Source organism: Podarcis vaucheri (assembly GCF_965113315.1).
Source record: "Podarcis vaucheri genome assembly, chromosome: 9".
In the NCBI taxonomy this organism is placed as follows: domain Eukaryota; kingdom Metazoa; phylum Chordata; class Lepidosauria; order Squamata; family Lacertidae; genus Podarcis; species Podarcis vaucheri.
In genome coordinates this window covers 16,738,978-16,762,007 of record NC_138767.1, presented here as the reverse complement: position 1 = coordinate 16,762,007, position 23,030 = coordinate 16,738,978, and the positions used below count along the sequence as shown (strand labels likewise).

The window sequence follows — 23,030 nt, the reverse complement described above, 5'->3', positions numbered from 1 at the left end:
GAAATATATATAAAAAATTTTAAAAAATTGTCCAGTGGCACCTTAAAGGTAAAGGGGCCCCTGACCGTTAGGTCCAGTCGTGGCCGACTCTGGGGTTGCAGCCAGCGCTCATCTCACTTTATTGGCTGAGGGAGCCGGCGTACAGCTTCCAGGTCATGTGGCTAGCATGACTAAGCCGCTTCTGGCGAACCAGAGCAGTGCACGGAAATGCCGTTTACCTTCCCGCTGGAGCAGTACCTATTTATCTACTTGTACTTTGACGTGCTTTTGAACTGCTAGGTTGGCAGGAGCAGGGATCAGAGCAACGGGAGCTCACTCCATCACAGGGATTTGAACCACAGACCTTCTGATCAGCAAGTCCTAGGCTCTGTGGTTTAACCCACAGTGCCACCAGAGACCAACTAAGTTTTTTCTTGGTATGAGCATTCGTGTGCATGCACACTTCTTCAGATACACTGAAATGGAAGTCACCAGACCTTTATATATAGTGAGAGGGTGGGGAAGGGTATTACTCAGAAAGGTAGTGGGAATGGGTGATTGGCTGACAGGTGTGGTAAACCTGGTGCGACTGTTAACGATTGCAATTGGTCTTACAGAAAAAAGCAAGGGGTGAGATGGTGAAAAATGCTTTATCGTGTATAATGAGATGAGAATCGAATATGGTTTTAAGTTGGGTAATAAGTTGTAATTCAGCAGCTTCTTTTTCCTGTCTATTTCTGTGGGTTAGCTGGCAGGTGAGAATCCAGGATGTCCATTGGGGCTGGGCGATATATTGATATATCGTCCCAAACTGCTTTGAAGTCCTTATTATGATACTGGTTTCATAATTTTTGACCTGGCAATATATTACAAATGATGTGTGTTAGGGCTGAGTGATGTCTGGCTTTCAAGTCTATGCAGACTAACAATAGCCCAATACTGGAAATAACCTATAGAAATCCCTGTTGAAATCTGAGTAAGGAATATTTGGAATGTGTCCCTATTGGAACACCTTACTTGCTTTTAGACCCATGTACTATATGAAACCAAATCTGGTGCAGTATTTGCCAGATGTGAAATATATTGGCATCATCTTCTCCTATTCTAATATCAAACAAATGATTCATTTTGACTTTTTAAAAGAAATACGTTATTACAGAGGAAATTCTTCTTCTTTTCTTCAGGAAGAGCATGAAACACAGCCCAAAAATCCTCAATTGTTTCATCCGACCTTTCATAACCATGGTACTTCGCATTCTGTCATAGGAAATAAAAATAGCCCTGCAGTTAATCCTTCAGTTTCTCTTTACATAAATCAACATTTGTTGCCCAACATAATTCCGCGAGATATTTCAGTCCACCTTATGACTTTGTGCAGGGAATCTGAGGGCTGCTCCACACATTCCCTTTATTTTGCCTTTTTAAATATTTAGTTACTTTATATATTTCTTCATATTTGACCCGAAATCTCTTAAGCTGTTTCTAAATCCCAGCCAAATGAATTGATACAATACAATACAATACAAATTCTACATTCACAATTGGACAATACTACTACTACAACTACGAAGAATAAAAAATTCCACAATTTCAGTAAAATAATTAATACCTCTAAACAATGTACATAAATAAAATTATGCAGAACCACAAAAACAAATCATAACAGTGTCAGGGCATCCCAATCCCTTTCCTATAGCATATTTCATCCAGTAGTCAATTGAGCCCTGGGTAAATTTATGTTTTACCTTTTCTAGCTGTTCCCAGTCATATTCTGTATGTCCAAGGAGAACGACACGGAGCTCAGCAGGAAGAAATATTTTCCAAATTTCATTCGGGCAGCCTGTTTTAAATCCACGCACGAAGTCCCCAAACTGCTTTTCTACTGAAGTACTGAACATGTAGTTCACGTAAGCATCAACGTATTCTTTCCTGGAAACAGATTAACGCGGTTCATTTATTTACTATATTTATAGCCTGATTTTCTGTGAAGGACCCAAAGTGGTCTATACATACAGATGTAAAAGTATCGAAATAAACTCTCGCCAGTTCATGAAACAGATAAGCAGTGTAACTTGAGTTCTTAACTTTTGAAGAGAGTATATTTAGGGAGTCTGCAGAAAGCAACTGTGCCCATACTATCTGGTGAGATCAGCTCTCGGCTCAAACCTAAGCCTGACTACTCAGAACTAAGTCCCACTGAATTCAATGGTGCCAACCTCAGGTAAGCTGGCACAGAACAGCAGCCGAAGCGACTGAGCTGGGAATTGGAAAGTCCCTGGTTTGAACTGTGCCTTTCCTGTTAAATTACTGGGTGTCCTCGGGGAAACCACCCTCTCAGCTTCCCATAAATCAGAGGAGATTATACTGAACCCGAGTTTAGAGGGTTGTTGCCAAGAATACAGAAGGCAATTTATGTGAGTTGGGGTAGGTATCTGAAAAAAATTATATAACTGCTAAGTAGTATTATTGCTACAACCATGTCACCTGATTGTTGGAATGTCAGATGGGGGCATTCCAGGTCTCCATGCCCCCTTCCCCTAAAAACGTGTGTGAAGTTTGAAAGTCTTGAAAAGTTTCCATCTAAGATTTGCTCATGGCTTCCTCAGCCTTTTCTCCTCTAGCAGCCATCCTGGAGCCAGTGAAACCATGGACAATTTGTAGCAGTGGGTTACGATAAGCATGCATGAGTATCACCCATATGATTCAACATCCAACATCCATGATTATTATGTTTTGCCATATGTATGGCCCTGGGACCTTGACCTATGCTTTTTCCCCTCTGGCAAAGGTACCAGGTACCATCTCTGGAGCTTTTCAAGCTCAAAGGGGCCACAGAGGATAGCACAATCTCACAACAACATTACCTAGCATCTTTAGCAGAAAGGTGATTTAAACCCCAGGACTAAATGTGGTTGCTTTCCCCCCTCGCCCAACCAAAGATCTGAGTTAGCCACCGGCTTTGCTGAAACAAAGCTTTGACCCCTGAAAGGTATCTAAGAGCATTTATGTTGTTGTATTGTGTTTTGGCATCGACAAATGCCTGGTTTCCAGTTACGGGGGAGCATTGGTGGAAAGGAAAGAGGGGTGCTTAACCAGTCCCGAGCTTGCCATTTCTCCCCTGCAAATCCCCCAGCACAGCCAGTCTCACTAGTGATTTTGGAGGGGTGGAAGGAAACATTCCAGCAGGAGCATTTTCGGGGGGGGGGGGATCAATGAAGAACCCACCCACACACCGCCAGATTCATTCTGGCCACCTCCAGATAACCCTCCATTAGCATTATAAGGGAAACACAGAACTGAGAACCCAGAGTTTTCATTGCAACACATAGTTCTGTCCAAGTATAACTGATTAAAAACAGGGTGGGGTGGAGAGGACTTAACAAATCTTGCCTGTTGCACTTGGTAACTGGAACGTTCGCACCATTTTCTTTCAATTCAACGTCAACTATGGATCCATCACGTTCTTCTGTTATCTAAAAAGGGATACAACAAACAAACGTGTGTCGTTAAGCCATTCCGTTCTTTTATTTTGAAAGCTGGGTACTGTGTAAAGGCACGTAAGCAGTTTGTAGGAATGCCTTCTGCACTGGGTTACCTGGGAATGAAGGTCATCTTCTGAGAGGGGGCAAATGAAAGGAGGGCTTTGTTTGTGGTGGCACCCTCATTCTGGAATTATTGTCTTTTAGGCAGAAGATGTGGCAACATGCAACCCTTGGGCTAATCTCGTAAAGGGAAAGGGGGTGACAGAGATAGAAAAGGGGGTAGGAGAAATAGAGAAAATGGGGTAGCCATCCAACTTTTGGCTCAGGTACGGCCCCCAATAAATTACGACACTCAATAGCAAAATGCTCCTTCACCCCACTATAGACTCCCAATGTTCTAGTGATCTGAGCTTTTAATTGACACCCGCAACCTTTATCCTGTAAAGTTGGGTTCATAAAAAGTGTTCTATCGTTCTGTTTTAGTACCATAAGACTACAGGTACTTTTACTGTTATGATTTGTAATGTTTATTGCATGGTTTGCATGTTTCAGAGTGGGAAAGTAGGGTTGATTTTGTTGTTGTTGTTAATGGATGAAAAAACTTTCCGTTCAGCCACAAAAAAGGAAATGTGCTTGCTCGCATGTGCATGGGAGAAACATAGGGAGGGATTGTTAGATTATCAACATCTCTTACTGTGAAATCCAACATCATGTTTTCAATGACATCTTCATAATCTTCATCCAAGACTGCCTGAAGATTACTAATGGGTAAAAGAGAAAAGGGGAAATAGAATGGTTCCAATCCTAAATGTATTTGCTGACATTTACTCCGACTGATTTGAAGGGAATTTTTAGCACAGTCCTAACCATGCCGCCTCAAACATCCTACTGAATTTACCCTCCAAAGGAAATGGGGTTTGGATTGCAGCCCTCCAAATAAGCGAGTTTAAAACTGTAGTTGTAGTCTATGCCCCACTATGCAAAAAGGATTTCAACATACAGTCATACCTCGGGATAAATACGCTTCAGGTTGAGCACATTCAGGTTGAGCGCATTACTTCCGGGTTTCGCCGCTCGCGCATGCGCAGTCAAAATGACGTCATGCGCAAGTGCGGAAGCGACTAAACGCGACCCGCGCACGTGCTGTTGCATCTTACGTTATATTCAGGATGCGAATGGGGCTCCGGAATGGATGGCGTTCGCATCCCGAGGTACCACTGTATAAGGTCTATCTAACCCAAGAGTGATTAACCCGTGTTCCTCCTGATGCGAATGGTCAGTCCTGGCCACTGGTTATGCTGGCTGGGCTGGAGTCCAACTACCTCTGAAGGAACACAGGTTAGTCACCCCAGAGTAAACCCTGCAATTCTGGTAATGAAACAAGGAAGGGTACTTCTTCACAAGGCGATTTCACATGGACATGCAGAATATTCCATACCTTCCTACCACAGGAGAGAGCTCTTTTAAATCTTCCAGAGTTGGCTGAATGTTTGCCATCTTCTTGAACAGAGCAAGGGGGAAAGGGAAAGCAGCTATCTTCATATTATAGAGAGCTATCCCAAACAGCTTCCCGATTAGAAAATATATGTCTTCCTGCGCTGGTACCTAATTTGAAAAAAAACATATATATATGTGCATATATTGGAAAATGCAGATTAGGTCAGAGATGTAGAACCTATATCCCCACCCCCACCCCGATGGTGTGGGGGCTCTGAATCCCATCAGCCCCATCTAACATGGCCAATGGTTGAGGCTGATGAGACTTGACTTGCATCCCTGGAACCAGATGCCACTGAGAAGTAGCTATGGAAGCAGCTGGGCTCATAATATCTGGATCTGTGCGCAACACTGGTGCTCTGAAATCTGGATCCTGTGCAGAGACAATCCCTTCCCGTATGCCCTCATTTGACAATACAGGCTAGGTCATGAGTAGGCAAACTAGGAGCCGGGGGGAGAATCCAGCCTAATCGCCTTCTAAATCTGGCCGGCGGATGGTCAAGGAATCAGAGTGTTTTTACATGAGTAGAATGTGTCCTTTTATTTAAATTGCATCTCTGGGTTATTTGCCGGGCATAGGAATTTGTTCACCCCCCCCTCCAAAATATAGTCCTTCCATCCCCCCCAAAGTTCTGAGGGACAGTGGACTGGCCCCCTGCTGAAAAAGTTTGCTGGCCCCTGGGCTAGGTGATAAACTGCAGTTCAGAAAAGAAAAGAAAAATAGACTTAGGAAGCCAATTGCAGTATAAGAGAAGCATTATTCTTTCCGCCATGTGATGGCCTGAAAAGTGGTAGCAAATTCAGGAGGCGTACATCTCTCAAGGGACGCGGGTGGCACTGTGGGTTAAACCACAGAGCTTAGGACTTGCCGATCAGAAGGTCGGCGGTTCGAATCCCCGCGACGGGGTGAGCTCCCGTTGCTCGGTTCCTGCTCCTGTCAACCTAGCAGTTCGAAAGCACGTCAAAGTGCAAGTAGATAAATAGGTACCGCTCCAGCGGGAAGGTAAACGGCGTTTCTGTGCGCTGCTCTGGTTTGCCAGAAGCAGCTTAGTCATGCTGGCCACATGACCCAGAAGCTGTACGCCGGCTCCCTCGGCCAGTAAAGCGAGATGAGCGCGCAACCCCAGAGTTGGTCACGACTGGGCCTAATGGTCAGGGGTCCCTTTACCGTTACATCTCTCAAAGGCTATTATCTATCTTAGCTAAATGGAAGCTCCGCTGACAGGGGCAGTATATCTGTAAGTACCAGATGTAGGAACAAAAAACAAGGAATGGCTATTGCCTTCAAGCCCTACTCGTGAGGCCCCAGAGGCATCTGCATAGCCATTGTTGGAAACACAGTTCTGGAACTGATGGTCCTTGAGATCTGATCCTGCAGAAAAACTCTATGTTGGGGACGCAACATAAATTAAGCACATCATGGAAGTGCAACCATACATACCTTGTGGGAGAACCAAATCAGATGTGATTCTTCGAAGTGCCTGAATATCTGTTCTTCTGGAGCACAAAGGTCCCTACTGATGATGGTGAAGAACTCCTGGGATGGCCCACCATCATCAATCCCTGGTTCACCTTCAAAACGCACCTGGGGGGGGGGCGACCCAGCAAATTATTTATATGCAATTTGTAGGAGTGGTTCTCTTACAAAGACTGAGTGTGGGCAGTGCTTCTTTGTCGAATTCAAGCAGCACTAACAGCTTTATGTGGTCCATCACAATTAGATCCTCTTTTATTTATCGTCTTACACTCACACATATACCTCTCAAGGCAATATACAAGATGCAATAAGCTAGTAAAAAAAAACACCCACTAAACACATAGAAAACAGCATTAAAAAAAAATACAAACCCATTCATCCATCTGTGAAAGCTCACCAGGGCAAAAAATATTCCATTTCTTCTTCCAACTCTGCAATTCTGGGAAGTGCAGAAAGTGGGCACCTGTTGTATCTCAGGGCAGAAACACTGGAAGCCTGGCCTACTGAAAGCTTTGGAATTGCAAGAGAAGCTCCCCCACAGAGTGCAGTGACCTACTGGGTATGCAAGGTACAGTGGTACCTCAGGTTACATACGCTTCAGATTAGATACACTTCAGGTTACAGACTCCGCTAACCCAGAAATAGTGCTTCAGGTTAAGAACTTTGCTTCAGAATGAGAACAGAAATTGTGCTCCAGCGGTGCGGCAGCAGCAGGAGGCCCCATTAGCTAAAGTGGTGCTTCAGGTTAAGAACAGTTTCAGGTTAAGCACGGCCCTCCAGAATGAATTAAGTACTTAACCCAAGGTACCACTGTATAAGGTTTGCATAAATAATCTGATCCTGACTTGTACAGGCCTTCTGCATTTGGGTGAACATCCCTGAACTTCACCTGGCAGCCTGAACAAATCCCGTGAGCAAGGTGTTATACGTTGGCAGTCATTTGCCTGCACAGCCATCTGTAGCTGCCATGTTCTGCAGCAGCTGTGGCCTCCACACCAACCTCAAGGGCAGCTGCCTAGAGCCTCTTGCAGAGTAACCAAACTTTGAGGTGACCAATGCATGGACAATGGTGGTCCAGCTTTCTCAATCCAGGAATGACTGCAGCCATCTTAGCAAAATAACTTGGTAAAAACATTTTTTTTACCAATTAGCTGTGCCTCCTGTGACAGTGTGGGGTACAAGAGGACTGTGCAGATGTAAAACTGTGTCTGAGTTGTCGTGACTCCCCTTAAGCCAGCTGAAATTGGAAGAGGCTTGATTGATTTCAGGGATGCGGAAAGCGTGGCTCCAAAAATTCCCATAATGCAAACCAATGACCTTGCAAGCTATGGCTGATGTGAATTGGGATCCAACCACATCTGGAGGGACACTACTTCCCCATCCATGTATTAAATCGATTTTGCATAAATTGTGCTATCTGATCGTACAAAGGTTTACTCAGAATAAGCCCCACTCATATCAGAAGGACTTGCTCCCATGTAAAGCTGCAATCCTTGACTGTAGCTACTCAGGTATTGAGGATCCGAGCCTAGATTTGTTTACCCAGAAATAATAAGTCCCCCTCTCTTCATTCATTTTGAAGTATGGTTGCAATGCCCTGCACATCTGGGAGAAAGACCCATTTACGTAAATCAGTGGGGCAAACTTTGGAAGGAACATGCCTAGGATCTGCCAAGTTTATGCACAGGATTGCAGCGGCGGAGCCCCTGTCGAATGCATGCACGTTTACTCAGAAGTTCCAGGGGGTTCCAAGAGGCTTCCTGAAAAGCAAGCCCGCATTGGGATTTGCAGCCACGATCCCCTGCGCGCGCCTTACTCCAAGTCAACGAAGCTTTCTTACAAGTAAACGCACAAATGCAGCAGCCACGATCCTCTGCGTGCATCTTCCTGCAAGTCAACGAAGCTTCCTTGCAAGTAAACGCACAATTGCAGCAGCCACGATCCTCTGCGTGCATCTTACTCCAAGTCAACGAAGCTTCCTTGCAAGTAAACGCACAAATGCAGCAGCCACGATCCCCTGCATGCATCTTACTCCAAGTCAACGAAGCTTCCTTGCAAGTAAATGCACAAATGCCCTGCGCTTTACTCTGAAAGGCGTCCTCTACAAAAGTTTCCACGGCTTACTACTATGCAGCGTATGCAGTCCTTCAGCACCACCTAGCAGTCGCGCGATCGACTACGAGGAACCTACTACGCAGACTCCCTCTCTCCCCCTATGTGACAACAGCAGCAGCGATCGCCTGACCCAGGAAACGATTCTGCCCTTCCTGGCTGGCCTCGGCGCTGCAGAGACGGAAGCGCAGCGTCAGGGCGCAGCTGCAGACCATGCAAGCCTTGCCCGGGCTCCGGCTCCTGATTCGCCTTCCGCGCAGGGGGCAGGCGGCGCGAGCGGCAGCGGCCCGGCGCGCGTGGTGCTCCGCGGCCGAGAGCGAGGACAAGGCGGGCGGCGCCCAAGGACAGCAGCGCCCGCCCTTCGACCCTGCCCTGCTGGAGATCCTCGCGTGCCCCTTGTCCAAGAAGCCGCTCAGGTTAGCCGGCTGCCTTGGCGTTGATTTCTACACCTCTGCAAAGGCCTTTGTCATTCTGCTTCCAGACGTTCTTGCAACCCGGGTCCCTCGCTTCAATTTTAAACCCGTGTCGCCTACAGCTGCCCTTCTCCGCTTGCTTGCGTCCTTCCCTTTCCGAATGCACCTTCCACCTTGCCCTCGCCTCCTTTTTATTGCTTTCTTATTTATTAGATTTAGTAGGCCGCCCTTCATCGGTTTCTGCAAAAAGCGGTTCCTTGGTATAAATTTCTCGAGCGCCTTTGGCTTCAGTGTTAACGTGCGCGCGCGCACTGCAATGCAATGCGCGGTTAGGATACGGCACTTTAGAAAGGACGTAGCGTTTCACAGGCCCCATCTTGCTGCAAGTTCTTGCAACAGCCCTGCAGGGGCAGCCCAGCATTATATCCATATTGCAGGTGGAGAACTGAGGCCAAGAGAGAATAGTTTTTCTAAGGTCAGGAGCTTCTCGGGAACTCCTGTAGGACAAGATCAGTAAAGGGAAGGGTAAGGTTTCCTGAGAGGTAACAGTGCAGTGTAAAATCACGCGACAGTGACATGCCTATTCTAGAACATTCGGTTGGCACATGGCAACAGGGAGGCCCAACTGATCTCACCTGCATCTTTCTGAAAGTGCAGCAAACCTCCTCCCACCCCCCATATTGTTGGGGGAGGAGCCTTCAGCAAATGCAGAAAATGTTCTTATAAGATGTGAAATTGTAAGCCGCTGGCTTACCAAACATGATGACCATAACATATCGGAATAATAAGTTGCCCATTATGCGTTCTTTCTATAGTATTAGCATTTGCCATTATTATCTGTTTTTAGGAGGGACGCGGGTGGCGCTGTGGTCTACACCACAGAGTCTAGGACTGGCCGATCAGAAGGTTGGCGGTTTGAATCCCCGCGACGGGGTGAGCTCCCGTTGCTCGGTCCCTGCTCCTGCCAACCTAGCAGTTCAGAAACACGAAGTGCAAGTAGACAAATAGGTACCGCTCCGGCGGGAAGGTAAACGGAGTTTCTGTGCGCTGCTCTGGTTCGCCAGAAGCGGCTTAGTCATGCTGGCCACATGACCCGGAAGCTGTACGCCAGCTCCCTCGGCCAATAAAGCGAGATGAGCGCTGCAAGCCCAGAGTCATCCGCGACTGGACCTAATGGTCAGGGGTCCCTTTACCTTTATTTGTTTTTAGGCACCAGGCAAAAATGTTTTTATTCACCCAAGCTTAGGGACCTTAATTTTCTGGTTATATTTTAGTGGGATGGAGTTGTGTTGGATCATTCTCATGTCTGTATCTATATATATATGTCTGTCTATCTAGATAGATAGATACAGATATAGATATATAATTGGTGAGCATTTTAGGTTGTTTTTACTCATTTTTAGTTTTGGTTTTGAGTTTGCCTTTCTGTAAATAATAATAATATACTTTACACCAGTGAAAGCAGTAAGTCTGACCTATGCAGTATTTGCTTATATTTACTAGGTACGAAGAATCCACCAATGAACTAATTAACGAAGAACTGGGTATTGCCTACCCCATCACTGATGGCATTCCTAATATGATACCCCAGGCTGCAAGGATGATTGGCAAAGAGAAGCAGGAAGAGGAGCCTGGGCAGGCCTAGACAATTATCTTTGGGCGTAAAGACAAGCACAAGCGGAAGAAGAATGTTCCTGTCACTCCCTACAATGACCGTGCTCATCCCACTCTTGTCTTTAGCGGGTCTGTTTTACTCGGCCAGCGTGGATGAAAACTTTCCCCAGGGCTGCACTAGCACAAGCAGCTTGTGTTTCTACAGCCTGCTCCTTCCGGTTACGATCCCAGTTTATGTGTTCTTCCACCTTTGGACCTGGATGGGCCTTAAACTCTTCCGCCACAACTAGCTTAGGCTCGGAAGTGCGTCAGACCTCTTGGGGTGCGGGTGTCAAATAAAGAATGTAGTTTTGGCTTTCTTTATCCACGGCTAATGTTTTGTCCCAAGGCTCTGAAATGATCAGTTAGGAGCAGTGTGCGCTAAGCTTGCTTGGATAAGGTTTAAGTGCCTGTTAGAACATTGCACACTAAGTTAGCCGATGAAGCGGTTAAGGGAGCAAGGCAGGCGAGCCTTGTGTCAACAGCATCTCATGCATTCTTCATTTCCTTTCTGACACATGCACAAGAGGACAGCTGCTGTAGGGGTCGGCTTGTGTGAATGGGGCGACAGGAGATGCAGTCATGCATCCTTTCTGGTCCCTGGGGCAGGGGAAAGCTCTGTGCAGAGCTGTACAGTGGTACCTTGGGTTAAGTACTTAATTCGTTCCTGAGGTCCGTTCTTAACCTGAAACTGTTCTTAACCTTAAGTACCACTTTAGCTAATGGGGCCTCCTGCTGCCGCTGCACCGCCAGAGCATAATTTCTGTTCTCATTCTGAAGCAAAGTTCTTAACCCGAGGTACTATTTCTGGGTTAGCAGAGTCTGTAACCTGAAGCGTATGTAACCCTAGGTACCACTGTATAATGGTCACATGTTACCTAATGCTGACAAGCAGTGCATTGCCTAGAGCAGGCTCCCTCAAACTTGGCCCTCCAGATGTTTTTTGGCCTACAACTCCCATGATCCCTAGCTAGCAGGACCAGTGGTCAGGGATGATGGGAATTGTAGTCTCAATCTGGAGGGCCGAGTTTGAGGAAGCCTGGCCTAGTGTGTGCTCTAGATGCAAAATATTTCTGTGGCAGAAGGGTCTTGCATACAGGAATTAGATACTGTAAGAGATGGCTCCAGGTGTGCCAACTCTTGAATTCTCAGGTTATTGTCTATCTAATAGTAAACATGGTGATAATGGCTAAGGCTCGGGGTTTCTCTCACTCTTAAAAGCTGCGCTGTTGTCACACGTACATCTTTGGATTCATGCATGCAGCAGAATTGAGATTCTGACACCTGAGCTAGTGTAGATTAAAATGACATTGAATAGCAGGTAAAGTACCCATGAAAACAAACGCACTGCTTAGTATTGTACTTTGAGTTTGCTTTAAAGAAGGCTGCCTGTCTTTTTATTCTATTCATGTATCTTCTTCTCTGGTGATCACTCATAGCCGAGTAAGTGTCTTCTATAAACACGGTTTTAAAAGTGAGGCCGTAAGTGACTGTGGAGGCCAATTCTGGATCCACACATCCTTCCACAGTGGGGACATTGGTTTCTGGGCGGGAGTTGATCACGGTGTGGATTTGCCAAGCGTGCCTTCTTCTTAGCACGTTTCTCCCTTGCGTCCTGAGTTTGAATGTCTTCAAAGCCCATGACACCTTCGGTAAAGGCTGTTCTCCAACTGGAGCGCTCGCAGGCCAGTGTTTCCCAGTTGTCAGTGTTTATACTACATTTTTAAAGATTTGCCTTGAGACAGCCTTTAAACCTCTTTTGTTGACCACCAGTATTATGCTTTCCCTTTTTAAGTTCGGAATAGAGTAGTTGCTTTGGAAAACGATCATCAGGCATCCGCACAACATGACCAGTCCAACAAAGTTGATGTTGAAGAATCATTGCTTCAACACTGGCGATCTTTGCTTCTTCCAGTACACTGATATTAGTACACCTGTCTTCCCAAGTGATGTGTAAAATTTTTCGGAGACACCACTGATGGAATCCTTCAAGGAGTTGGATTCATGTATACAATACCCCTGACTAACAACTCAGCTTTCTTAGTGATCACTTGTGCATATTCTATGATGAAATTGCAATGCTTCTTTATACCTGTTGGCTAAAGTCCACTGTTCTGTTCCCATAGAAGTAGCTTAGTGACCCAGCAAGGTGCGAGTGTATTGTCCACATGGATCTCTAAAAATCTGGGAATATGTATGCAGTCTTTTGATCATAAATACTCACAATGCACCTAAATGAATGTTCCACAGTCATGAGTATAGGTATGAAATTTGGTTTCTTACCCTAAGGGCTTGGTGATCTCTGTTTGCATTTCTTAAACTCTGCCAGGTATCCTGTACCAGATGTTTTCTCCTTACAAGTAGTTCACTGGTCATGCCAAAATTTGCCTATGAGGATACAAATGTTGGTGTTACTAGTTGTTAGTGTTTTGCGACCCTACATGCTATGTAATATTTTTGGGGTATACATACCATCATCTTTAGAGTGTTGCATGTTGCTTGATGCAGGAAAACCTTAACTTCCATCTCAAAGATAAAAGGGAACTCAAAGAGTTCTCTGAGCAACTGAAATGACACAGAGAAGTAATTTACAACATGAGATAAAAGTATTTAAAAATCAGTATGAAGAAAGTGGAGAATATGGAAACATGGCTCTATTCTCTGAAGATTAAATACATTTTGTTCCAAATGTAAAATTAGCACTTTCATTTTTGCCCTTCTCAAAAAAAGGATCTGCCAATTACTGATTTTTTAAAAATATAACTTCCTAGTGAGGATGTAAAGGAAGTTTGGTTTATCCAGAGAGAGAGAGAGACTTTCTTTTCTTTTTTTTTATACACTGGAAAACAACTTCGAGATGGCAAGAGTAACATAACACTTGAATGTTAAACTACCTCAGCTCCTTTAAGAATATCTGGAAAAGCCAGCATTTTCATCACTTCAGGGATCTGGAAGTTGCTTTCCTGGATTCTGAAGCTTCTTCTACAATTTACCTGCATTTGTAAGTGTAGGGTTAAAAACCAAAATTAGCTAATTACAAAAGAAAGACACCATAACTTAGTAGCTTCAATTAATACAAAAATAAAACCAGCTAACCAACTCATAAGAATATAGGAAATATATGGATGTACAGTGGTACCTTGGGTTAAGAACTTAATTCGTTCTGGAGGTCAGTTTTTAACCTGAAACTGTTTTTAACCTGAAGCACCACTTTAGCTAATGGGGCCTCCCGCCGCTGCAGCGCAATTTCTGTTCTCATCCTGAAGCAAAGTTCTTAACCCGAGGTACTATTTCTGGGTTAGCGGAGTTTGTAACCTGAAGTGTCCGTAACCTGAAGCGTCTGCAACCCGAGGTACCACTGTAGTAAGGTGAGCTTTGTAGGGAGTTTCAAAGGGTTCATCCAGCTATTGGGAAGACATTAGTTCCAAGTCCAACCAGTGTACCCCCCAAAAGCAGTAGATTCTCACACCCTGAGCAGGGATTCCCCTGCTGAATTCAGATTTCACATTTCCAAGGTGGTGGATGAAGTTTCTGCCCCACCTCAAGACTTCCTGATAGCAGCTGGTTACTGAATGGAGTAGTCACCATGCAGAAGCTATTCTGAGCAAGATCCTCTTGGCTTTTTAAAGACGTAGACTGTTCTAGACATGCCACAGTGTGTCTATTAGTAGGAAAGTTAAAAGACTTTACTGCTATACTTCCTAATGGAAGGGTATGCCATAGAGATTCAGGATGTGGTCCTCGGCCTCCTCTGCTCCCACCATGGGGACGAGAAAGAACAGTGAGGTGCCAAGCGAATGGCCCATCAATTTACAGTGTTTCGGCAGCAGTGTGTATACTCAAGACTAGCTCTGTTTGCTTCAACATTGACCAGCAGGCAGCACCCGCAATTCCAGACAGGATCGCCCCAACTCCACCTAGAGATGCTGGGGACTGACACTGGGACCATTTACATGGTTTATAATAATATAATGTAATAATAATAATTTATTATTAATTTATTATTTATATCCCGCCCATCTGGCCGGGTTTCCCCAGCCATTCTGGGCGGCTTCCAGCGAAAAATAATTCATCAAATATTAAAAAGCTTCCCTAAACAGGGCTACCTTCAGATGTCTTCTAAAAGTCAGATAGTTGTTTAGTTCTTTGGCATCTGATGAGAGGGCGTTCCACAGGGTGGGCGCCACTACCGAGAAGGCCCTCTGCCTGGTTCCCTGGTTTACAATAACAGCTGGTCCCTTCACCAGTTAGATCTCTCATGTGACGCCTCACGCCTTCATTTCAAGCGCTTCCCTACCTCATAAAGCATTCGGAGGACATGGAGAAGCAAAACAACTTGGAGTGTTTCCTCAGGATATCTTCTACATTCAATGAGAGAAGACAGCTTGGCAGTTGCAAGCCTCTGATAAATGCACACCAGATCCTTGAAGAAGGCAATTTCTAGGTTGGCCCACAAAGATTCTGTAAAGAAATAAACTTTTGTTGTCTTAGTTTATTCCTAGACTACCCTTCTTCCCAGAGTGGTCTACAGCGTAGTCAAATACCTAAATACAACAATAAATCTAAAAAAAAAATAAATTAAAACCACCTGCTTAAAACAACAACCGAAACACTTTCATCATGCAGCAGACAAAAACCCCAAAACTAAAAAGGCACAGAATTTCCTTCAGACCCCGAAAGACAGAACAGGTGTGTCTTTAGATGATGCCAAACCATGGAAAGGGACAAGTATTGGGCCTCCCCAGACCAATGCATGATGATAGCACATTAGTGGTAAATTTATTCTGCTTTAGCTTGTTCTGAGGTGTTCCCACAATGCTAGTGCATTACTGCTCTCTGGAGAGGTTTAAAGGTAAAGGTAAAGGGACCCGTGACCATTAGGTCCAGTTGTAACCGACTCTGGGGTTGCAGCGCTCATCTCGCTTTACTGGCCAAGGGAGCCAGCATACAGCTTCTGGGTCATGTGGCCAGCATGACTAAGCCGCTTCTGGCGAACCAGAGCAGCACACGGAAACACCGTTTACCTTCCCGCTGGAGCGGTACCTATTTATCTACTTGCATTTTGACGTGCTTTCGAACTGCTAGGTTGGCAGGAGCAGGGACCGAGCAACGGGAGCTCATCCCATCGCGGGGATTCAAACCACCGACCATCTGATCGGCAAGTCCTAGGCTCTGTGGTTTAACCCACAACACCACCCGCGTCCCATCTCTGGAGAGGTTACAGAACAGCAAAAGCAGTGGAAAAAACAAACCACTTGTGGTTTGAAAAAGTTAAAGGATTTTAACAGAAAGTTACAGGGTGTGTGCACTGATGGGAAATGAAGCCGTGTGGCCATTCTGCAACTTTCACAGGCGCAAACGGTATTGAAAGTAGGCCTGCGTATGACCTCCCTGACAGCATCACGAATGCACAGTACAAAGGGCATCTGGAGGGCATGTAGTTCCACAGGGAGGGAATTCCACAAACGGGGTGATGCCACAGAGAAGGCCCTGCCTACGCAATAGGCCATGCCCATTGGTGGGGCCACAAGCAAGACCTCAGGGCTCTGGAGAGGTACGTACTGGAGGCTGGTGCCCATTGGGACTGGCAGGGCGAAAGGCAGGGAGCCCAAACAGTAGTTGGAACCAGAGCCAACTTCTTTTGGTTCTGTCTGCATCCCAGCTGAGTTCTACAAGGGCAACGCTGAATCTTAAGATTGGGCGCTGCTCAGTCCTCAACTTCCAGAAGCCCACTTACTCAAGAGCCTTTCAGAATGCGTTTAGAACAGGGATGGAGAACCTGTAGCCTCCAGATGTTGTTGAATTGTAGCCCCAAGCATCCCTGAGCACTGGCCTCGCTGGTGCTGATGGGAGGTGTGGCCCATCAACATGCTCCCCACCTCTGGAATGAAGCAAAGTTACCAAGCTTAGTGAACCCGCCTCACCAAGCAATTGCTTCTCTTTCTGTGGGCGAAACCATACGGCTTGTGCCAGTTCAAGGAGGAGATGATCTGACTGGCTGTCCTGCCTCCGTAAGAGTATGGGCACAATGAGGAAGACTCTGAGCGCTTCAGGAGAGCCAGGGAAGTCAAGGACAGACTGCAGGAGTATCTTTAGGGCATTTATCACCTTGAAGAGATGAAGGAAGAATATAAAAGTTAAACGTTTACTTTCTTGTAGTAAGTTTAGTTCAACAGAAGGAAACAAACTTCATTTTGCTTCAGCATAAACTACCAGAGGTAGACCCAAGAGTCTTTGGTGCACCATTCCAGCTGGATAGCTCAGTTGGTTAGAGCGTGGTGCTGATAATGCCAAGGTTGCAGGTTTGATTCCCGTATGGGACAACTGCAAATTCCTGTATTGCATGGGATCCAACTCTACAAATCTATGGTTCCATGTCATAGTCTTCAGTAACTTTAGCCTGAGAAACAGCAAAACTCAGAAACCAGTAAGGGGATATTTTGCTTTCCCAGGTCATTCTGCAGCCAGCCTGAAAGATGACATTCTTCACCAAAGGGATTTCAAAGGGAGACCTAGAACCCATCAAGAAGTTTGATTCTATTAGTTTAGGGTTAGATTGAGACAATGGTTTCTTGTCCCAATGCAGGTGTATTAACACAGCAAAGCTAGGATGACTCTGCTGGCTGCCACCAACTACTGCTGTGAATGATCACTGTGTGTACCTTCTATAAATGTAAGCTTACACAAAATTGTTGAAGACAGTACTTTTGTATTTAATGGATATTTGGTCCCAGCTCTTACCATTATTTTTCTCCATAGTGAGAGTGTGTGCATGCACATGTGCGCTCCATGTTGACTATCCCAGTCCTAGGCAAGCTTTCCCAACATGGTGCCCTCAAGATGTTGCCAGGTTACAATTCCCATCATCCCAGACCACTGGCCATGCTGGCTGGGCCCATGGGAGTCATATTCTAAAACATCTGGAAGCACCAGCCTGGAGAAGCCTGTCCTAGAACTAAACCAATACTATCCTACATCCTGAAGTGAAAACCTTGGTAATAGTGGTTTCCTTGTAACAGTCATAAGTAGGCTTGTCTGCTCTTACATTATTTATCTGGAAACTACTGCCTTTGGATAAAAGTCAAGAAACACTGTTTGCCTCTGCATTCCATATCTTACCGCTGTGAAGACTTTAGGCTTAGTAGAAATCTTCTCATGGAAAAGTAACACAGCGGACATGTCCACAGCCGCAACCTCCTGAGAAGTCCTGAAATGTTTCGCTCTGCTAGAAAGAAACAGGCAGATCACAATCCCTTCCCTTGTTTGTGGAAATCTGCAAACTGCGTAAACTTTCAGCTATATGTGGGTGTGAATATCTGAAAGGGGCTCTAGTTAGCTTTGTGTTTAGCACATTCTCCCTAGTTCATAAATTTGGATCTAGGTGGCTTTAAAAGAGGATTAGACACAATTCATGGAGGAGAGGAATATTGATGGCTACTAGCCATAATTTCTATGTTCTAACTTCACTGTTGAAGGCAGTATGCCCCTGAGTGCCAATTGCTGAGAACTGTCAAATAACCAACCTCCTATAACCAACATGCTTAAGTCGAATTAATGCATGAAGGGGTTAATGCCATAGAGTAAGCTGTCCTACCAGGCTTAGTTAGGTCACTCCACCTCTCCTTGGGAGGAAGGTAATCAAACCTATTGTTCCCCTTCAGTCTACCAAAGAAGCTCAGACTCCACGGCTCTCACAAGCTATTTTTGCAATTCCTATACCCATAAATTAGGAACTTTCACCAGTGTAACTAAGCTCAGTTTTACTGCCTGTGCAACCTTTTCTGAATGCTGTATGGAAAATCATATGAATCTGACCTTTGGGGAGTTTGTAAGTACACCATTTTAAGCTTACCAAATGTGTGGTCTTTTTCTATGCTAAGGGGAGAGGGACGTTTTGGAACTCACAAGGGCATCTTTTAAATGTCCAATAGCGTATATTTCCAAACTTTACTTGGCTGCATATTTTGTGATTTTTAAATCTCTGCTGGGGTTCTCTCACTAGAGTACTTGCCCCAACCTGAATTTTGGCATCCAGAAATTTTCCTTTTAGACCTATTTTATTTTTCCTCGCCACCAACAGGAATCACAAGCGGGGAAAGTGTTGTTGCCCTTGGGTCCTGCTTTCAGGCCTCCCACAGGAATCTGGGTAGCCACGGTGAGAACAAAATGCTAGACTAGGTGGACCACTGGCCTCATCCATCAAGCTCTTCTTGTGTCCTTACGACTGGTCCTCAAATGAGTGCCATTTACCTCTTTTCCACGAAGCTTCCGTTGATGCAAGCTGCTGAGGAGAAGATCAACTTTACATCCCTGTTTGTTGGAAAGGAAGAAAGCGATCTTTCAGACTTTGCTTTGAGAAACTGACTCGCAACAGAGGTACAACTGGACAAAGGACATCTGATTTAAGTTTTAAACTTCCTGATGAGTCCCTGCTTTGCAGGACAAGGATTCACCCTCTCTCCCCCAGCTATAGTGGAAATAATAATAATAATAATAATAATAATAATAATAATAATAATAATGATGATGATTTTATTTATACCCTGCCCTCCCTGGCCAGAGCTGGGCTCAGGGTGGCTAACACCAGTAAAATTACAGTAAAAACAGAATAGGGGAGAAAAAAACCAATTTAAGATACAGGTTAAAATGCAATTTAAAATGCAGCCTCATTTTAAAAGTAGCCCATAGATCAAAACCATAAGGGGAGGGAAACATAAGGGTCAGACCAAAGGCCAGGCGGAACAGCTCTGTCTTGCAGGCCCTGTGGAAAGATGTCAAGTCCCGCAGGGCCCTAGTCTCTTGTGACAGAGCGTTCCACCAAGTCGGGGCCAGTACTAAAAAGGCCCTGGCCCTAGTAGTAGTAGTAGTAGTAGAAGAAGAAGAAGAAGAAGAAGAAGAAGAAGAAGAAGAAGAAGAAGAGTTTGGATTTGATATCCTGCTTCATCACTACCCGAAGGAGTCTCAAAGCGGCTAACATTCTCCTTTCCCTTCCTCCCCCACAACAAACACTCTGTGAGGTGAGTGAGGCTGAGAGACTTCAGAGAAGTGTGACTGGCCCAAGGTCACCCAGCAGCTGCATGTGGAGGAGCGGAGACGCGAACCCGGTTCCCCAGATTACGAGACTACCGCTCTTAACCACAACACCACACTGGCTCTCCAGTAGAGACCAATCTAACCACCTTGCGACCTGGGACCTCCAAAACGTTGTCATTTGTGGACCTTAAGGTCCTCCGCGGGGCATACCAGGAGAAGCGGTCCCGTAGGTACATGGGTCCTAGGCCGCATAGGGCTTTAAAGGTCAAAACCAGCACCTTAAACTTGACCCTATACTCCACAGGGAGCCAGTGCAGTTGCTAAAGCACTGGATGAATGTGATCCCGCAGCAAGGACCCCGTAAGGAGCCTCACCACGGCCTTCTGCACCCGCTGGAGTTTCTGGGTCAGCTTCGAGGGCAGCCCCGCGTAGAGCGAGTTACAATAATCAAGCCTGAAATACAATGCTGAAATTTTCAAAAAGGTGGGAGAGGCGCCACAGCAGCATAAACATGCAGGGAGATTATTTGACAACTGTTACACCACACTTCCCAGGGCATTTCCCATCACTTTCTTTACTGCCCAAAGTCTGTTTGCTTTTTGAGAAAATGGGTTTGTTGTCCACTTTCATTGTGATCAAAGCCCACCCACAAAACAGCAACTGTCTAGAAGTTGCCCCAACAGACTACATCCTTCACCCCAGTCCATTGTGCAACGATGATATAGTGCATAAAACCTGCCTTTTAAATTGGAATTTCTAAGGCTAACCCCACAAAGTTTAAAATGAGACCGGGGCATGCTTCAAACAAATCTTTCAAAAGTTAACGATGGCTAGATTCCTGCACTTGCTGCATAGTGTGTGTGTGTGTGTGTGTGTGTGTATTTACTTACTGTTTCATAGTCTGCCAGCAATTGGGATCCGAATTAGAAACCCACTTCTCTGTCTTTTCCTCCTCCACTCTGGCAATCGTTCGGTTTAAATTTGCGTATGACTTCTGTGCAAAATAAGACAAAAGAACATGAAATTCTCTCAGAAGCCTATTAAGAGGTCTTCTCTGGTGATCTGTCATTGGGCCAGAGTCCCACAGGAAATAGTGGCTGGGTGAATGTGTGAGAGTCTGTGTCTCTATTCCTGCATGTGGGCAGTGCAACCGGGATAATGTAAAAATCATGGCATTAGAACAAAGTGAAAAGCTAGACTTTAAACTGCACTGTAGAAAGTTAGGGCAGTTGTCCTCCTTTGAGGAAGGACAGTAACTCAGTGACACAGCGCGTTTTTGTTTTGTTTTTTGCATGCAAATGGTTCCTGGTTCAATCCCTAGTGACCTGGAAAAGGTTCTTGCCTGATCGACTGTCAGTGGCTCTGTCTGTCGACAATACGGAGTTAGATGGAACAATAGCTTGGCTTTGTAGAAAGGAGCTTCCTACATTCCCTCATACTGGGTATACTATGGTATATTCAGTAGCTGGGGAAATGCGATTGTTGCTTCAGATGGAAAATGTGATTCTTCCCTCCGATACTGCATTTGCAGAATTTTTGTATATGGAATGTGGTTGGATCAATGCCAAAGACATTCTTGGGTAATGGATGCTGCCAACTGTGTGATCAGGGACAAGCAACGCAACTTTAGCTCCTCTCCACGCTCACATCTGTGTGTGAGAAGTTTATTTCTGTGCCTGAGTGTTCCACCGCTGTCTCACATCAACGGTAAAGCAGTAAGTTAGTCTTTAACAACAACAACGTTATAGAACCATTGACTGTACAGAATACATTATTATTGCTATGATATGATATGATATGATATGATATTATTATATTAGGATGTGGGTGGCGCTGTGGGTTAAACCACAGAGCCTAGGGCTTGCCGATCAAAAGGTTGGCAGTTTGAATCCCCATGACGGGGTGAGCTCCCGTTCCTCGGTCCCTGCTCCTGCCAACCTAGCAGTTCGAAAGCACGTCAAAGTGCAAGTAGATAAATAGGTACTGCTCCAGCGGGAAGGTAAACGGGTGTTTCCGTGCGCTGCTCTGGTTTGCCAGAAGCGGCTTAGTCATACTGGCCACATGACCCGGAAGCTGTACGCCGGCTCCCTCGGCCAATAAAGCGAGATGAGTGCCGCAACCCCAGAGTTGTCCGCGACTGGACCTAACGGTCAGGGGTCCCTTTACCTTTTATTGCTATTATTAAAATAGGGGCTGTTATGTGAAGGACAAGACATGGTGAGACAGCAGTTTGCCAGTTGTCTGGATAACCAATAAGATGTTTTGGAACCCTGGATACAACTCTGGGTCCAGATGCGAACAGCTGGCAAAGCAGCATTTCCTACAAAGCCTGGAGTCTTGGACAAATGTTCTCCTTTTCTAATGGCAAGGCTGGCACTGGATGGGATCAAAGCAGAGGAGAGAGACACGCAGCTCTTCAGATGTTGTTAGACCACAACTCCCATCATTCCCTGGTCCCATGCTGAATGGGACTAATGGGAGTTGAGGCCCAACAACATCTGGAGACCCAAAGCTTCCCCATCTCTAGATTAAAGGATGGTTTGTATTTTTTCTGGTAACTACACACAAGCAACCACAACCATAATTCTGGCATTTGCAATTACACACAACATTCTTTTCTTTTCTTTTTGGAGGGGAGATCCTCAAATTTTGCTTACCTTTTCCTTTAAAAGAAGTACAATACTTTGGTTCTCTCCAGCGATGATTTTAACCAGCTCCTCTGACGTGTCCCCTAGGGTGACAGATCATAAAGAAGCCATCCATTCAAGTAGCCATCCGTTATTGTTAAGAACTCTTCCATCTGCAACGTGGTATATAGAAGTTTGGCTAGGAATTCTAGCATAGCTCAGTACAGCGAGGAGAGATCTCACACTGTGTCATCTGAATTTAGTTATATAAACCATGAACCACCATAAAAAGCTATTTATAACACATTTTGACAGCAAAAGCTTGTCCTTTAAAACTGACAATTATAGATGCAAGTCAAAAAGATGGAGGAGCTTCCAGGTGGCTGTTTATTGTGGGATCAGTGCTCTGAATGCATGCAAGTTTCTTGCAGTATCCGTACAACATCATGGGCATATAGTTAACCACTAGGGACTCAGCTATGCAGGTGCAAATAAAACGTTTTAAATGTGTTGTAAAGTGCAGTATACAAATGTGACGCTAGATGGCGACAGTGAGCTATGGCAAATTCAATGTATTTTTCAAAACCTTTTTTAAAAAAGCATCTTCACAGCGTTTTTTAACGTGTGTGTAGATTCCACTTATGTGAACAAGCCGGCAAAGCTATAGGTGTGACAAAATTAGAAGGGTAGAAAAATTCAAAAGCTACCATTAAAATTTTGCCCTGAGGGCCACTCCCTGCTTCAGTAGGGCATTATC

The 23,030-nt window shown here is 45.2% G+C and overlaps 3 protein-coding genes across 5 annotated transcripts in view; 2 read left to right on the top strand and 1 right to left on the bottom strand.

Moving 5' to 3' along the window:
- LOC309539915 (E3 ISG15--protein ligase HERC5-like) overlaps nucleotides 1-23,030 on the bottom strand; it is a 38,884-nt gene that overhangs the window by 914 nt on the left and 14,940 nt on the right. The window contains exons 8-22 of one of the 3 annotated variants that reach the window (XM_082236360.1): nucleotides 22,304-22,380; nucleotides 20,537-20,640; nucleotides 18,864-18,923; nucleotides 17,733-17,838; nucleotides 16,538-16,721; nucleotides 14,911-15,074; nucleotides 13,508-13,606; nucleotides 13,086-13,178; nucleotides 12,897-13,001; nucleotides 6,400-6,543; nucleotides 4,900-5,066; nucleotides 4,156-4,222; nucleotides 3,370-3,452; nucleotides 1,725-1,908; nucleotides 1,137-1,236 (exon numbers count right to left, since the gene is read on the bottom strand). In XM_082236360.1, the coding sequence (XP_082092486.1) occupies nucleotides 1,137-1,236; nucleotides 1,725-1,908; nucleotides 3,370-3,452; nucleotides 4,156-4,222; nucleotides 4,900-5,066; nucleotides 6,400-6,543; nucleotides 12,897-13,001; nucleotides 13,086-13,178; nucleotides 13,508-13,606; nucleotides 14,911-15,074; nucleotides 16,538-16,721; nucleotides 17,733-17,838; nucleotides 18,864-18,923; nucleotides 20,537-20,640; nucleotides 22,304-22,380 (1,737 nt within the window). The remainder of the gene's footprint in view (nucleotides 1-1,136; nucleotides 1,237-1,724; nucleotides 1,909-3,369; nucleotides 3,453-4,155; nucleotides 4,223-4,899; nucleotides 5,067-6,399; nucleotides 6,544-12,896; nucleotides 13,002-13,085; nucleotides 13,179-13,507; nucleotides 13,607-14,910; nucleotides 15,075-16,537; nucleotides 16,722-17,732; nucleotides 17,839-18,863; nucleotides 18,924-20,536; nucleotides 20,641-22,303; nucleotides 22,381-23,030) is intronic. The other 2 variants (XM_082236362.1, XM_082236361.1) reach the window with 2 other exon arrangements.
- PYURF (PIGY upstream open reading frame) lies at nucleotides 8,746-10,605 on the top strand (the record flags this gene model as incomplete). Its single annotated transcript, XM_082236813.1, has 2 exons — nucleotides 8,746-8,963; nucleotides 10,464-10,605. Exons 1-2 carry the CDS (start codon nucleotides 8,761-8,763, stop codon nucleotides 10,603-10,605), a joined length of 345 nt encoding a protein of 114 aa, XP_082092939.1. The 5' UTR covers nucleotides 8,746-8,760.
- Nucleotides 10,649-10,937, top strand: PIGY (phosphatidylinositol glycan anchor biosynthesis class Y; the record flags this gene model as incomplete). Its single annotated transcript, XM_082236819.1, has 1 exon — nucleotides 10,649-10,937. One exon carries the CDS (start codon nucleotides 10,649-10,651, stop codon nucleotides 10,862-10,864), a length of 216 nt encoding a protein of 71 aa, XP_082092945.1. The 3' UTR covers nucleotides 10,865-10,937.